The sequence below is a fragment of the Hibiscus syriacus genome, unplaced genomic scaffold (genome assembly GCF_006381635.1).
Source record: "Hibiscus syriacus cultivar Baekdansim isolate YM2019G1 unplaced genomic scaffold, ASM638163v2 tig00110206_pilon, whole genome shotgun sequence".
Classification (NCBI taxonomy): domain Eukaryota; kingdom Viridiplantae; phylum Streptophyta; class Magnoliopsida; order Malvales; family Malvaceae; genus Hibiscus; species Hibiscus syriacus.
In genome coordinates, this window is record NW_024062627.1 from 954,481 (window position 1) to 971,871 (window position 17,391).

The 17,391-nt window shown below is 32.6% G+C and overlaps 2 protein-coding genes and 1 long non-coding RNA gene across 4 annotated transcripts; 1 reads left to right on the top strand and 2 right to left on the bottom strand.

Moving 5' to 3' along the window:
• Positions 1 to 6,838: 6,838 nt before the first annotated feature.
• Positions 6,839 to 8,138, bottom strand: LOC120219300. The gene is made up of 2 exons (XR_005525285.1): positions 8,030 to 8,138; positions 6,839 to 7,145 (listed from the first exon to the last, which is right to left on the bottom strand). It is a non-coding gene; the product is annotated as an uncharacterized LOC120219300 (long non-coding RNA).
• Positions 8,139 to 9,691: 1,553 nt separating this feature from the next.
• LOC120219414 (NAC domain-containing protein 21/22-like) lies at positions 9,692 to 15,761 on the top strand. 2 transcript variants are annotated; one of them, XM_039216231.1, is made up of 5 exons: positions 9,692 to 9,703; positions 10,661 to 10,662; positions 12,010 to 12,178; positions 14,711 to 14,976; positions 15,264 to 15,761. In XM_039216231.1, exons 3-5 carry the CDS (start codon positions 12,010 to 12,012, stop codon positions 15,711 to 15,713), a joined length of 885 nt encoding a protein of 294 aa, XP_039072162.1. In that variant the 5' UTR covers positions 9,692 to 9,703; positions 10,661 to 10,662; the 3' UTR covers positions 15,714 to 15,761. The 2 variants fall into 2 exon arrangements, with proteins under 2 accessions (XP_039072162.1, XP_039072163.1); XM_039216232.1 differs by lacking the exons at positions 9,692 to 9,703; positions 10,661 to 10,662 and having other exon boundaries at positions 11,915 to 12,178.
• Positions 15,762 to 15,895: 134 nt separating this feature from the next.
• On the bottom strand, positions 15,896 to 17,076 carry LOC120219415 (conserved oligomeric Golgi complex subunit 1-like). The gene is made up of 3 exons (XM_039216233.1): positions 16,885 to 17,076; positions 16,584 to 16,758; positions 15,896 to 16,193 (listed from the first exon to the last, which is right to left on the bottom strand). The coding sequence occupies exons 1-3, from the start codon at positions 16,977 to 16,979 to the stop codon at positions 16,176 to 16,178; spliced, it is 288 nt and encodes a 95-aa protein (XP_039072164.1). The 5' UTR covers positions 16,980 to 17,076; the 3' UTR covers positions 15,896 to 16,175.
• Between the last annotated feature and the right edge of the window lie 315 nt (positions 17,077 to 17,391).

Sequence of the window (17,391 nt, forward strand, 5' to 3'; positions counted from 1 at the left end):
ATGTATCACGGAAGTCCTTTTGAACACAACAATGACAAAATGATAGCTGAAATTGAAGACCATTGCCCGCGAATTCAAGAAACATATTAATGAACTTCACATAGTTCCTATCAATTAAGGGCTCCAATGACGAATTCGTTGGGAACATGCTCAACAAAAGTAAATGCTCGAGATGCGATCATTCGAGACTTCTTGGACCAGTACAAAAAACAACTTAACATTTTCACGGTTCATCCAGAGAGGCCGGAGCGGTTCGACAGGTTATTCAACCGGTGAAAGACGAAAGCAGAAGACTAGTCAACATGTCAGAAGCTGTCAAGATATTTTTTTCTCTTAAAAGATAAAACATTTTTGTCCCCAATAAGGATTATTCATAATAACAGTCACATTTCTTGGATCAATGCCTCGAACATTTCATGCATTCTTGTATTCTTGCATTTTTGCATCTTCATCTACATTTTTAAGCATTTTCATAAACATGAAATTAAATCACGGAGGATTCGATGAAGTGGTCTTAACCACATTACACCACATGGAAGCCAGATTTTAACAATTAAAGAAAAACTGAAATCAGTACAGGGGGAGCTGGATCAGCTGATTGTAGGACTAAGCCTGCCAGGATGATCTGAGAAAAGAGTACCCATCTCCTAAGGGCTACGATGTTGAAGTTGTTGCCACATAAGGATTCCCAAACATTCTTCTGAAAACTGTAAGGCGCTTGCCGAAGAAGGGGGCATGGCATATATCATTTGCACTTAGAGGATTATTTTGTTTGAACACATCTTTTAAACGATTGAATTCATGTTACTTTCTAAGGTGGAACAATTGAACAAATTTTAATCTTTAGTTCTTTGAATATTAAATGAATTAAGGATTCTTTTAATTCTTCAAGAATTATAGATTTTTGACATATGACAAGATTAGACCTTTCTTACCCTGTCTCAAACCCTAGAATAAAACACATTGATTCTTTACCCAAAATAACTCATGGTCATTATCAAAAAACCAAATTTTGACATTACCTCCATTTGAAATTCTTGAACATTACCTTTATCTTTTTGATACACCCACACCTTTCTTTGAGTCAATAAGATCACACAACTGTCTTTTTAGACTCAAAATTAACCTTTTTTACCATTAAAACCCAAGGCATTGAGTTGTTCATTTGAACATGAGCATTCTTCCAAGATACAGTTTGGGGCATCTCGCCAGGAGCCTGAACATTGAGACATGTTGGGAGCAAGAAGCAGAAAAAATAATTCATTCGAAATAATTCTATCATGCATTAATTGCACTGTTTTCATGTGAATAGAATTAATCCTGAAAATCTATCCCCCTGGGGATACCACTTCTGTGAAGACTTACATGTATGAAATGATGAACGGCTTTCTTTCTTTATCCCTTCACAACAGGAGAAAATATATATCTCTTGCGTCCCCCTTTGAGCCTATAGTATTTTTTTTCTTCTGATTCAACCCTAACCAAGGATCACCCTCCACACTGGGGGGCAAGGTGGAGAAAATCTGCTCACATGAGTGAAGACATTGATTCAGATGAGATACCGAAAGGTGAACCAAATGCCAAGTGCGATGATTCAATCAGAACAAAAAGGGCAAATAAAAAAAGAAAAGAAGCAAAAAAGGAAAAAACAAGAACAAAAAAGAAAGAACAAAAATAAAAAAAGGGAACAAAAAGCACATGCAAAAATTCCCTAAAGACAAATGGTGCATCAAGCTTCAATGAGATTGATCAAGCACAATCATTCCCGAATCACTGAATCCCTTCACTCGAAGATCATAGAGCATCAAGAGAAAGAGACATTTTGAGCAAGACAAGATCGATGGCATCAGAATGAATTGATCCTTGGTTCAATACCCTGGAACACTTGTTTGGGCCTATTTATCCTTTTCTTTCATAACCACGAACCCTGGCCTACATTACGTGCCTTAAAAGTCATTTCTAATCATACATGGATTTCTAAACAGAAGAGACTATCTTCAGATTTCATCCCGCCCATCAGAATTAATCTTTGTTTGCAAAAAAACAATGTAATTAATGTATGGTAGAGAAAAATAACAAAGGGGGGGTTCAAGACGTAAATCCTGAATAACGTCTTGAAACCAAAGGAGGATTCGAGTTGAAAACCTGGAAAGGCGGCTCGAATATAAAAATTGTGCAACTGAAGCGATCACACAAATTCCTTGATAAGGCATCGCACAATCCGAGTGTGACAATGAAGGTTGGGAGTCAGAGAACACTTCCAGTAGAGAAGCATGCAAGCTACCCCATCAATCCTTTGAGCATCAAATGCCAAACCTTTGACCAAACACAATGACCTGAGACTTTTTATCCTTTCCTTACTTGACCATCTCTCAAAGATAGCTTTGATCTTGACACTTGTCAAATAGCTATAATTTATTGAAGGATTAACATTGTAATTAATTCTTTGATATCCAATGAACTCTAGTTTTATGATTTGTCTCAATTGTAAAACCGTGAAAGGGGCAATATTTTTAAAACTTGGGATTAAACATTTTTTGAAACTCTTTTAATTGATATTAAAAGAGAAAGAAAAACATTTTTTTCAAACAAGACAGTCTCTCCAGAGTGGATCTTGGTAAATGACATGTGACTCTTAGACACAAAACTCATGCTCAGAATCAATGTTGAAGCAAGAAATGAGGAACATTTGGGGCATCTTTGAAGATTCAACATGAAATATTGGAGCATTTTTTTTGGCATCTTTGGGGATTCAACATCCTAATGCGAATTATCAGGCCTTTTTCAAGAGATAAAATATAACCAATTCATGTTATATGCATCTTATGCATACATTTTAGAGCGTCATATCTATCATTTTATTTCCACGTACATAATATTTTACAACTTTAGAGTCAAGTTCGACTTCAAGACGAAGGATACTCGATTCAAAAGCACCTTTACAGATTGATGTCGGTTGCTTAGCTCAGCAGCAAGAAGCTACACTTCAACCAACTCGACAGATAGAAAGATCGTCATTCATTTTCAGATTCGACATTTCCAATATAAATTATGTCTCGCTTGAGACAGTCTCATTTAATGCAGATGATTATCTCACTTGAGATTGCTTTTTTAAAACAAATTTTGTCTCCCTTGAGACAGTTTCTCTTGAAACATAAACATTGAAAACATTTCCCTTGAAATAAATTTCGTCTCTCTTGAGATAGTTTCTCTTGAAACAAAATTTTGTCTCTCTTGAGACAGTTTCCCTTGAAATAAATTTTGTCTCTCTTGAGACAGTTTCCCTTGAAACAAAATATTTGAATATGTTTTCTTTGAAACAAATTTTGTCTCCCTTGAGACAGTTTCTTTTGGAACTAAGTTTTGTCTCTCTTGAGACAGTTTCTCTTGAAACAATTTTCGTCTATCTTGAGACAGTTTCCCTTGAAACAAAATCTTTGAATTTATTTCCCCTAAAACAAATTTTGTCTCCCTTGAGACAGTTACTCTTGAAACACAAAATCTTCAAATTTATTTCCCTTAAAACATAATTTTGTTTCCCTTGAGACCGTTTCTCATGAAACAACAGATATCTTTGAGATCGTTTCCCTTGAAACGAATTCTATCTCTTTCAAGACAACTTCTTTTGAAGCATCATCTGAACCGTTACACTCAGCTCAGGCACATACTTGAGATGGTCGAGAAGCATTTCTCAAATCAAAAATAGAATGTGCACATCAGATTTGAACATTTGAAGAATTCAAGATCAGGGATCAAAATTTGAAGATTCATGAATCAAGATTCCAGACAGGCAACTGGAGATCGAGATTTCTCTCTAGAGCCCCAAGATAACATATGTTGCATATGCATTTTAGGCACACCTAAGAGCATTGCATCCATAGCATCACATATATGCATAACTTTTTCAGGTTTTAGCTAGAGTCAATTTCAACTTCGCGGCGAAGGATATTGAACTCAAAATGACACGATTTGCTCGAGAATGGATTTCAACTTCACGACGAATGATATCTAGCTCGAAGCCAAACTTCACAATAAAGGGGTCTCCACGGTTTCAACTTCACGGCGAAGGGAATTGTGTCCACCCGCAACATACAATACTTGGATTTCAACTTCACGACGAAGGATATTCAAGTCAAGGCTCAACTTCACAACGAAGGGGCCATCCGCGATTTCAACTCCACGACGGAGGATATCGTGGCACTCGAGACAACACAAGTTCAACTTCACAACGAAGGGACGGCTGGTTGTCAACAAACAACTTCTCAATTTCAGAGCCAATTTCAACTTCACAACGAAGGATATTGGACTCCAGACAACGCAAGTTCAACTTCACGACGAAGGGACTGCTGCTTGTTAACAACAATTTTTCAAATTTCAGAGCCAATTTCAACTTCACAGCGAAGGATATTGGACTCGAGAAAACACAAGTTCAACTTCACAATGAAGGGACGGCTGATTGTCAACAAGATTTTGTTCAGAGTCAATTTCAACTTCACAGCGAAGGATATTAGACTCGAGACAGCACAAGCTCAACTTCACAGCGAAGGGGCGGCTGACTGTCAACAAACAATTTCCCGGTTCCAGAACCAATTTCAACTTCACAGCAGAGGATATTGGACTCGGAACAATATTTGGATTTCAACTTCATGGCGAAGGATATCCAATTCTCAGGCTCAACTTCACGACGAAGGGGCCCTGTACGATTCCAATTTCACAAACAGATTGACCCAACTTCACGACGAATGAGTCATCTGTAACGCATCAACACTGAAGTCTTCAGGTCAAGTTTCACCTTCACGATGAAGTATCTTGATCCAGAAGACAATTCAAAGGCCACTCGCCAAAAGCTTTGAGTTCGATTCCAACTTCACGACGAAGGATATAGTGCTCAGAAGCTTCCAGATGAACTCGACTTCACGACGGAGGAGTCATCCGTAACTCAATTCGACAGGGAGTTATTGAAACATCAGAGTCAATTTTCAACTCCACCTAACGAAAAGTGTCTTTCAATCTTTTCCCTATCCCCGTTACACGACTATGGGCAAAAAGGGTCAGCTGTCAACACACATTTTTTGTCCTACTAGGATTCAAACTCCTAAAAATAGGATATAATTCTGCTATGTTTTAAACTCCTAAAGATAGGATCCACAAGCACTATAAATAGCCATTGTAGCTCACTATTGTAACAGACGATAAACATACGAAATTATCAGGAAAAAAAACACGAGCAAATAGATTGTTTTGAAGCTATTGTAAACAATTCAGGAGCAATAAAAGGTGAAAGCTTTTACCTTTCGCATTCTTTTCTTCACTTGCATGTGTTGTTATTCGTCTTTGTGCTTGAAAAAAAACAGTTTTGGCCGAGGAAAAGGGGTTGTCGTTCGAAACTTTTCTTTTAGATCTACACAACCCCGAGGCCGTTTTGGAAAAATACTAGAATATTTAAAACGAGGGAAGGAAAGGCTTTTAAAAATCAATTTTTTTTTTCGAGGTTTGCCGCCGATGAATGGTCCTTTATGTATTATTTTCATATTTTTAATTATTTCTTTTTGATAATTCGTATTATTAAGTATATATATATATATATTAATTATTTTTATACTAATATTATTTTAATGTTTTTAAAGTTATTATATATATATTTATAACTATTATATTTATTATTATTTTACTATTAACGTATATAAATATTTTTCTCTTTTGCTACTATTATTATCATTATATGTATATTTTTTATTGTATTTTATTTTTATTTTTACTTTTTTTTAAAACATATGCATATATACATTTAATTATATTTTATATTTTATACTTCTTTATTTTTTTGTTTTCATGTATTTATATTATATTACATTATTATTATTTTACTTTATTAAATTATTTTTTTTCGTTATTATATTTATTATATATATATATATATATATATATATATCATAATGTTTTTTTTTTGTTTATTCATTCTTACTATATTATAGGGATACATCACACTCATTTATTAACTACGGTCCTACCCCTTATCGTTTTTTTCCTTCCCGACAGTTATATTTCACCAAACCTTGTCTTTCTTTTTTTAATTTCTTTTGGTGTGATTGCGTTTTTTTTATTTTACTACTTATTATCATTATTATTATTTTACAATTAATAATTATATATTTTTATTCATCTTTTAGTTTTTCATCATTTTTTTTTTATTTTTTCCCTTCTATTTTCTTTATTTCATTTACTCTTATTTCCTTTTTCCTTTAACGCGTTTCTCGACTTTTTAAGGGTACTCTTTCAAATTGATCGGAGGTAAGTAATTTTGGATCATATGTTACCTTTAAATTTTAACTTTTGATTTTCTTAATTAAAAACAACTGGAAATTACGTAATACCGAAAGGGCGGTTCAAGGGTGCTAATCATTCCTTGACCGTAACCGACTCCCGAATCCGACATATCTTTGGTAAGACGCATATCAGGTAAGATATAAGGTATTCGATTAACCTATTTTTTTTAAATAAATAATCGGTGGCGACTTCAATCACATTTTTCAAGTCAAAGCCCAATTCCGGAGCCCAACCGAAAGATGGTTACGACAGGTGGAATGAAGATGAATCAAGTTCAAGCACAAGTACTCGTATTTGAGGCGCTTAATATTGAATGAGCTGGTCAACATTTTTGTTGTTAATCCCTTTTCACATATAGAACATTTCTTAATCATGTATCATCGTTGTAATATGAAATGATCAACTAGCCCCCTCAAACCAATTCAACACTGCTAAGTGTTTGAGGATATATATATATATATGGCAACAATCTATCTTATATATTATAGACCATATAAGATAATAAAAGTTCCGATTTCAAATATTCAGGATGCTAAAGATAACCGTTTACAAAGATCAAACCACAATCCCAACATAACATCTAATAGTACTAGACAACATCTCAGTCTTAAAACTTCAACCTAGATTTTGAAGACAAAACAGATAAGCTTGCCTGAAAACCCCTTATATCTTAACAACTTCAGGCAACATATGCTTGATAATCATGAAGAAGAGGGGTTGTCGGGGCAAAACTAATCCAGTGGAAGATGCGTCTACTTGGATCTCTGCCTCATCTTTCGGCGCTTCCTCTTCAGCCTCCTCATACGCTTCTTCTTCCACTGAAAAGCATAAGACAAACATTTATCTTCAAATGGCTCACGCAGTAGATTATTCTAAAATGTTACCATCTCCATTTAGTTTAAATGAATAAAATAACAATTATGGTAAACCATCACATCTCTTAATTTAAGCCAAAACACTCCATTTTTATGACAAGTAAAACAAATTCGTATCCTTTATCAACCAGATCAAAGGGTGAAATATACAAAGTTTTCTTCAAATCACCAGAATAGTAAAAAAAATTACGTTTTAGGCAAGAATTTGCTCAAGAATTTTAGCATGAGTTGCGTATCAAATGACATTCATTTCTAGGCAAACAAATTAATTTCCTCATTGCACTTCATCTCAGTTACTTTGCAAAACTGATATCCAAAAGAAAGAAAGAAGCAATAAATGCCAATCAAAACATAAGCACTTTCCAAACCGATAAGCCATATAACAATCCATGTTAAAATATAATTCACCTAAGCTGAAGGCTTCTCCCGCCAGCTTTCCTCATTTTTTCTGTTTCAACTCAATAACCTCTCAACTTCACCCAGTCGTCTTATATTATATCCGTCTACTTTACCAGCAATTAAAACTAGTGGATTCGGACTAACAAAATAATAATGATCAAACACACTCCAGACTCTATAATCCACTCCAGCCAATATCACAAATATCCCATTTAGGTTCCACTTTCTTTTGCATATAGATAACAGATCATACATCGAATTATAAAACCCTAAACTTGTACGAAATCTAAAAAAGTAAAAACTCCAAAAGTAGAAACAAACTAATTTGCAACCGCAAGACGGAATTTATATACTTGAAGAATGAAACAGAAATAAAGAAAAAAAATCACGGAAACGAGAGATTAATTGAAGACGAAGAGGAAATTTACCTTGGCTCTCATATTGGGTTAGGGCTTTGTTCTCGATTTGCACAAGATCTCTCTAGAGAAGAGGCGTTTCCACTGATATTTGTACGCGTCCTAAACCCTAGTTCGTTCGGGTGTAGCTCCTGTGTTCACGTGCGAGGGCCATTTTGTAATTAAAATTGGGCCTTCGACATCTATTTTCAGGCTCAGTCTCAGGCTCTTATAATTCTATTTGAATTATTTTTGATTTTATAGAAATAATTTATTTATTTATATTTTACTAAATCAAATTCTTTTTATATTATTATTATATTTATAATTTTAAGTAAAACATGAAAAATAAGAATTATGAATAATTTATATGAAAAAAACTCAATATTTCAAGAGTATTCGACTATTAAAAGTTACAATGGTCACTCAACTATTCATATTTTTCAAACTCATCATTTTCGGTAAAAAATTGATAATTGTCTAAACTAGACGTTAACCTGCTAACTGAGATATGATAAAATCTGATTCCATAACCACTTGAGTTGTATAGTTGTTTGAGATATGATTTTATCATATCTTAGTTAATAGGTTAACATCCAACTCAGACTGCCGTCAATTTTTTAACGAAAAATGACGAGTTTATAACATATCAATATCAATAGTCAAGTGACCATTTTGTAACATTTGATCAGTGGACTCAACAAAGTAACATCTTATACTCGGAATCATTTTGTAACCTTTAATCATCGAAAAACACAACAAAACAAAACATTATAGTCCATACATAATCTACTTTACCCAAAAGATTAATCCCCAAATAATGATTATTTTTACAAACCAAACGTCTGTTAAGAAGCTTCTCCCAACCCCAGCTATTACCTACTTGCATTATTTATATAGCTTTAAACATAAGCATTGATCCAAGCTATCCACAAGCAGAGGCATAGACAAACAGTAAATCTCAGTTATTGGTTGCTTTAAAACAAAGTGATTACGGACCTCACGAGACGTGCTTTGGTTTGAACGATTTTTGTCGTTTTGAAACACTTGTCCTGTTGTTCTCTCCCTCCTTCCACCATCCATTTCTTCTTCACCATGATTCCTTTGTTTTTTTTTTTCACTTGAAAAAACTTAAAAGGTCCTGGTTTTTATTTTGTAATTTTTTATTTAATGAATAATATTATCATATTCACAATAACGATCAACATAAATCGATTGTAAATACGTTATTTGAATGATTTTCGAAATTTTCTTTAGTGTTTTCGCTTTCATTTTGACATCAGATTGATAGGTTTTTGGCCAAGTAATCATAACCAGAACAATCTGAAGAAGAGTTTGTGAAGGAATTGAATTTGACTTGATAAGGGTTTGCTTTAAAGATTCAGAGGCTGTTCCTTTCACTATATTACCCCCACCATCTTTTGGAATTCAATCCCTTTTACAGCTATCTTTCATTTTTTTTCAATGAGATAAATATATTATATCATTAAACATATTTTAAAATATAATTATTAAAAATATTAAAATTAAAATTAAAATTAAAAAGATATTAAATTTAAAATTAACTTTTAATTTATATTAAACGATGACTGGATTTTATTTTAGTAGTCTTGTATAATTATAAGTTAGTATATATTTTATTTTTGTAGATATAATTGCTCGAATTTAATATATCTAAAGAAAATAACACTTTTCTTAAGAAAAAAAATTATTGCATTATGATATTTTTTTTATATGTAATGTAAATTATATACTGTTTTCCGAAGTCAAAGATTGCTAATATCATACAAGCGCTATCAAAGTGGATATTTACAAGATTGCAAAATTTTGTTAGTAAAGCTCATTAGTTATTTTTTTTCAATTTTGAAAAATAATAATAAACTTATTTAGAAGACAAATAGTTAAACAAATTATACTTAAAAATAGAGGTGATGTTTATTAAGTTTTTTTTAACAATTCCTACTTAGGGGAAAGAGAAAGGGAATGAAAATTTTGCTCTTTAACGAATATTAAGTCCATAACCTATAAGGAATGAGAGGTGTTAACTAAGAGCTTTAAACCACTTGCTCTAGAGATTTTGATGAAAATGATTGATGTTATTTTATATTATTGTAGCATTTTTTTTAATCATGATTAGATTTGATGTTATCTCTCAAATTGACGTTTTTTCAATTATATTGATGATCTATATCTTCTTCATACCCTCAAGGTGGTTATTTCATATAGATAGATACACACAATCACAAACAATCACTTTAGATATGTGGTACTTGAGTTGTGATAAAGTTAGTTGTTAATGTTTCGTTATTACTCTATGTTACAAGTATAAATACCCAAGACGAAAAAGAAAAAATATTTTATTAATAATCGAAAAGAACAATTTAGAGATAAATACATGATTTCTGACAGATTAACGGATTATAAACAAGTTGAGACATGTAGTTACACAATTTCCTTAAGATATTTTTTTTTCATTCCTATGTGCTTGAGATTGTCGGTCGTCTGTCACTGAAAATTAGAGAAGAAAATAGTTTTTGAGTTGTGTTTAACCTAGAAAGTTTATATGGTATTTATAGGGTTTCACATAGGAGAATAATTAGAAATAACGAATTCTAAAATTAAGGTCATTTAATGTGTATTTGAATAAATTCAAAAGTGAACCACGAGTATCATATTTAATCAAATGCATTTGTGAACATCAACCAATCTAAACATTCAGTTCGACCACATCGTACGGGTGCGACCCCAATCCTGATAGGTTTACAAGGTTTGGATTTGCACCCCACGCCTACACGCACACAATATCAACTCAAGTCATTCAATGACTAGCAAGTGGGTTAGCGTATACAAATACTACTCACGCTTCTTATCCTACTAATGTGAGATATGAGCTATTTATTTATTTATTTTCATTACACAATTCACAAGGTACCATACTTTGAGTATCAATTTCTCATTCATCACTCAACTGTTTTGACTATATGAGATATCATTGTAAAGATCTCATGGAGTAGAATATAAATCAATAAATTTATCATTTGAATCTTCACCTTTACCCATTGAAAATATGACTCAAAGTTTTTAATTTATCACAAATTTTCCAACACTCTATTCTTACATAATATTGATGGTGTTGCACAAACTAAGTGGATTCCATGGTAAAAGAATTGTATTTCCTTGAGGACCAATGTTCGAGTACAATAGATGTCAAGAGTGTGAACGTTCAATGTTGAGAGGTTGAGAGTTATCTTTGGACAAATATTATTTTGTACTTACCCCAAATTACTCAAAAAAATATTGATGGTGATTATCATTTATCATTCAAAATTATGAACATATCGTCATTTAAATTGTAATAAAATCAATTATTAAAGTCAATTATATTTTTTATTAATTGTTTTGATTATATTTTTAATATTTTTGTATAGTTTTTTATTGATTTAAAAAGTAAAAATAACGAAATATTTTATTGAATATATATATATATATATGATTGGTGAAACATAATCCAATGAATTGGATATGATGAGGGCACCAGATAAATATTTCCCCCAATTTAATTATGTTGAATGGGCCATCTCTATAGTCTTATTTATTTATTTATTTATTTATTCTTTTATTAGTTTACGATGAATATAAGATAATATTTTTTCACCAACGTTCAGTCATTTGATATTGTACATTCGTACATTTCTATATACATAATTTTTGAGATCTAAAGAAAAAACCAATAATTCTTTAATCATTAATATTGTTTGGTTAGTAAAACTCCATAATTTTAGAATATAAAGGAAATGAAAAAGACAGAATGACGAAAGGGGAGTTGGTATAAATTACAAATGCGAAAGTGGTGATGATAGTCAGGTCCAAATAATTAACACCTAAGCATTTGGACCCATTGATTAACCCCCATTTCACCTAATCTCTGGTTTATTTATTCCTTCATCCATTCATTCTCCATTGATTTAACCCTTTTCTTCTGCAATTTTCTGGGTTTGAAGGTTCCGAAAAAGATGAGTAAGATAAAGTTGGTAGAGGCGAAGTTGCCAGCAGGGTTCAGGTTCCACCCCAGAGATGAAGAGCTGGTGTGTGATTACTTGATGAGGAAGGTTACTTTAACTGATACCTTGCACCTCCTGATTGAAGTTGATCTTAATAAGTGCGAGCCTTGGGATCTTCCTGGTAACTTTTCTCTCACCACTCCATGCATGCATCTTTGCATCTTCAGTTCCTTTTGTTTCTTGCTGACGATGTTCGATATAGATATTTTTTTTTTATATTTTAAAAATTTTATATCCATAATTGAATTCACATTAAATGCTAAATATTAAATCTTAATAAGTGCTAGTTGGGACGATGAATATGCTTAAGTCGATGATGTCCATTTTTGTGGTGGGAAAATGTCTAAATCCAGACCATATATAATTGCTAATAGAGAAATGAAACGAAATGTCTGAATTATGGCGATATCCATGGACATCAATAAGCATATCCATCATCTTTTTTAGATAATTTTTTCTTTCACTCACGTAGTAAACGTAAAAAAGTCTTAATATATCAAGTTATTTTATTAATTAAATGGAGTATTGTTCTCTTTTAGATGTTCTGAACTCGAGTAATTGTGTCTGTATATTGTTAATAACTAATAAAATTTATGAACAAATACTACTCTATTCATATAAAAGTATAATAATAATTACTGGATGATATATATATATATATCCAATCATATATAATTTTAAATAAATATATGTAGGTATATCCAATTCATGCTGAGCTGTTTTGAAAAGTCTTGAATCTTTAAATTAATATAATGAAATTATTATAATTATTTAAAAACATTATCCAAAAAATCCATATTATATTATAGAGTTTTTTTTTTTAATTTTATTTTAATGAAATGGACAGTCTTGGCATTGTCCCAATCAAAAATGTCATCTTATCTCCCTTGATTATAAAGGTTTTCCAGAGGAATTGGAATAGTACTTCCTTTGTTCTTACCAAATCCAAAAGACCCTGTCTCCGTCTCATCAACTATTCAAACTTTATACTATTATTATATTAATAATTAAAAAAAAACAGTGGTGGGAATTAATTTTCAATTTCTTCCTAAAGGTTTGCACATATGTTCACACATACTACACGTGTAAGCAAAGCAGCCCTCTTTTGTCCTCTTGGAAAATTACCATAATTATCTTCAATAATTATCCATTAACGGACAAGTTGAGATCTTTGATTGGCTTTGGGGGCTTTATATATATATATATATTATCTATATCTGATTTATTAATCGATTAATTTAGATTAATTTTTACTGAGATGATGACAACTCTTTCAATTCAGTTTGTTATATTCACAAACTTAATAATTTAAACTACTAACTTTATTTCAAAGATCTAGTGCAATGTTTCATTAGACCAATTTGTTATTGGTGGCTCAACTATTTTAAGCCACTCTTATAAAATTGGACTGCCAAGTGTTTTCTTTTTTACCTCAATTACCCTTCCCAATTATTTTTATTTTGAGAATATGTATTTTATATCAGGTTTAGAATTTACTATTTATAGGTTTAAATTTAGGGTTTAAGTTTATATTTTAAAAAATTAGCCTATAGGGTTTAGAATTTGAGATTAAAAATAAATATAAAATAAATTTTAAACAATTTATATATATATATATATATATATATATAATAGCTATATATAAAAGTTTTGTGAGGTATATACTTAATCTAAAGAATATTTAAATTTCAATTGACCCCAAAAAGTTGCATCCAAGAAGATTAGGTTGAAGTAATCCAAAATTCAAAGTTTGATATGTTTTATGACATATTCAACCTCAAAAATTAACAATTTTAGTGTAGCTTCAAAGAAATGATGAAAAATTGTATTATTGCATTTAAAAACTTAAAGAGCAAAGTCAAGAGTTGTTTTCATTAATAATACGCTTATTTAAAATATATATTGTGTATTATATATTCATTAAGTAAAGTTTTTTTTATTAACGTAACAGTTTGACTTTAAAATGAAAATAAAAATAAAATATTAGACACTTTGATCAACTTTTTAAAACAAAAAAAATTGAACATGATTTTTTCAAATAAATCTTAATAATACAGCTTATCCAAATTTAATTTATATATAAAAAAAATGGATGTCCCTTATTCCCATATATAATGGGGTAAGGGGGAGGTAAGATAGTAGGATGCCCTCAACACCAGGTTGAGAGCAACTTCCGTATAAGACCTTCGAATTATGAAATGCCCTCCGTGGGACTCGATCCCACGACCTCAAGGCTAAGAAACTTGTGCTCTACCATCCAGTTCAGTTGGTAGAGCACAAGGTTCTTAACCTTGAGGTCGTGGGATCGAGTCCCATGGAGGGCACTTTATAATTCGGAGGTCTCCTACGAAAGCTGCTCTCAACCTGATGTTGGGGACAACCTACTATCTTATCTCCCCCTTACCCCATTACCCCATTACATATGGGAATAAGGGACAACCATTTTAATTTATATATAATATAACTTATCCAAAAAAGCTTGTTTGAAATTTTATATTATAAAATACAATAATGATTAAAAAATCCCCTTTATCATTCAAGCATATTATTAGTAATTTATAGCATAATATCTGGAGGTTAATATTATATATATTCAGTGCAAAAACCATATATGTATATATAAGATTAATTTGAAAATGGAAATGAATTGTAGAAACGGCTCGAGTGGGTAGGAAGGAATGGTATTTTTACAATCAAAGAGATAGAAAATATGCATCAGGATTGCGGACGAATAGGGCGACAGCCTCGGGGTACTGGAAGTCCACAGGGAAAGATAGGGCTGTCCTAAGCAAGGGCACCATTGTAGGGATGAGGAAAACCTTGGTGTTCTACCATGGTCGGGCTCCCAAAGGCACAAAAACTGATTGGGTCATGCATGAATTCAGGCTCCTTTCCTCTCCCCAACTTTCCACCTTCAAGGTATCTTATTCTTTCTATATTGCAAATTATAATTAGATAGTTGAATTATCAATATTTCAACTAATAAATTGTTTGGTTATAATGTTCTATCAATATAAATTATGGAGTTGAATATTGGGACATGTACTTATAATTTACCATAAGTTTTAATGTCAAATTTTGTTAATATCGAACCTCAATTGTGATTTTGATCACTGTCCACTCACTGTTGTTCTTATAAATTACATGACATCAAAATATGATTGTCCGAAATTGATGAGAAAAGCTTGTCATTTTGGAACTTGCAGGAAGACTGGGTCTTATGTCGAGTGTTGCACAAGAACAAAGAGACTAGTGCAAAACACAGTAGCATGGGAAGTTGTTATGATGACACAGGCTCTTCAACACCTCTTCCACCATTGATGGATTCTTACACCACTTCTCATCAGAATCAACCAATTTCAGATGAGCAGCAAGTGCCCTGCTTCTCCAATTTGCCTGAATCCCAAACCGATCCAATTTTCACAGACGTCGGACCGAACTTGTTGGCCGAAACAGAAGCGGCTGTTGGACAAACACCCATTAATGTTGCTTGCTTGGACTCTTTCCCTTGTGATAAAAAAGTGATCAAAGATGTGCTGAATCATTTGACCAAGCTGGATACTTATCTTAATGTGAAGGAATCGCCGAGCCTTGGAGAAGGAAGTTCAGACCAAAGCTATTTGTCTGAAGTTGGAATGTCAGACATTTGGAATTAATACCCACGACTACATTTGTCTTTTACAAAATTTGATTTACAGAGTTGGGGTATGTCAATATCCCCTTATATATATGCACTTGTTTAATACATTAAGATATAGCTCCTAAAGTGGATAATTGTAAATGATTTCAAGTAGGTGGGTACGAATTTATATTTACTTTGGGATTTGACTTTTTTACTTTCGAACTATATCACTCGGTACTGTTCCCCATCGTTGATCGTCGAACTCGGAAATTTCAAGCCGCCCTACCCTCCATATAACATAAGTGATGTATCCATTTTAATCTGGGAAATCCAGCAGAGATTAAAAATCTAACCTGGTGTTTGTAAAAGATGAAAGAAGTCCAGCAGCTTGTACAGGTAAAATGTCACCGAAGGTTGACATGGCAGATGCGGGTTGATCCTTGAATATGCCCACTTGTCCGTTCGTTAACATGGATCCCAGTTTCAAAGTACTCTCTCAGAGTCTGCTGCCAACCTGCCAGGACCAATACAAGGGAAATCACTAGCAACATAAGATTTAACAAGCCAAAGCATCATATGTGCCTAAATATTTACAATCTGCGGATAAGCAACTTTAAGTAACCCCCTATAATAAAAAGATGAAACCCCAGAGTGCTAAGTGAAAATTAAAAGGAAAACGGAACACTACGAGGTGTTATTAGCGAAGAGTCAAAACCACAAAGGGCGCGACTTTAATCGAGTCTCACTAGATTGGCTCAAATAAAGCCAAACCGATGTATGGGCATCGGCAAGCATGCTTTTGAAATGTACACTACTTTATACGGAAACTTTTCAGTCACATCACATGACATTGGGAGTTGGAAAAACCATTTTAAATGACATAAAAAATGATGAATAGCATCACCTGCATGAAAGATTTCAAGAATGGCGTTGCAACACCAAAACTCTGGTGATCATCCAAATCACCTTTCTGGGAAAGCCCTCCATTCGTGTAAGCTTTCCAGGAACTTGAAGTAATATTGTTGGAGGCAGCCATATTAGGTTTCCAATTATTACCTCTAGAAGACAACGCTGGAGCACTAAATGACCAACCATAAATTACAGGAAAATCAGATATATTCAAAAAATACCACAAGATAGCATTGTACATAATGTAAAGTGAAAAGAAGATCGTGTAGCAAAACAAAAAAGAGTAAAACATAAACCTGATTGGAAGGTATTTGAAACGAGGAACCACAGAACATCTCACAATATTCGATTCGGAATTAGTAGGTAGTTTCTGTACAGTATCTGTATACATCCGATTAAGTTGAACAAAGAACCCAAAGAGCACAGCATGCCGGAGGTATGACTGCCTCTCATTCTCCCCTAAGTATGGCTCATACCTTAGACTATTTAGAAAACACCATTAATCAGAAGATATAAAAACAGTCATGACTTACAGTCAACAACATAAATAAAACATATGAAACTTTACTAGTTGAAATAACCGCTCTAAAACATAAACTGATAGGCGCAAAGGTGCTCACAAGGAAGCATCCAGAGAACAGATGACACAGTTGCAATTTCATCAGGCTTTTAGATTTTGATTAAGAACACCCGTAGTGCATTTTGATAAATAATAGTACCCATTTTATAATAATCAGACTAGAAACAATCTGGTCTAGTTAAAGAAAGGAAATAATTTATCAGATGAACCTTTTGCATAAACT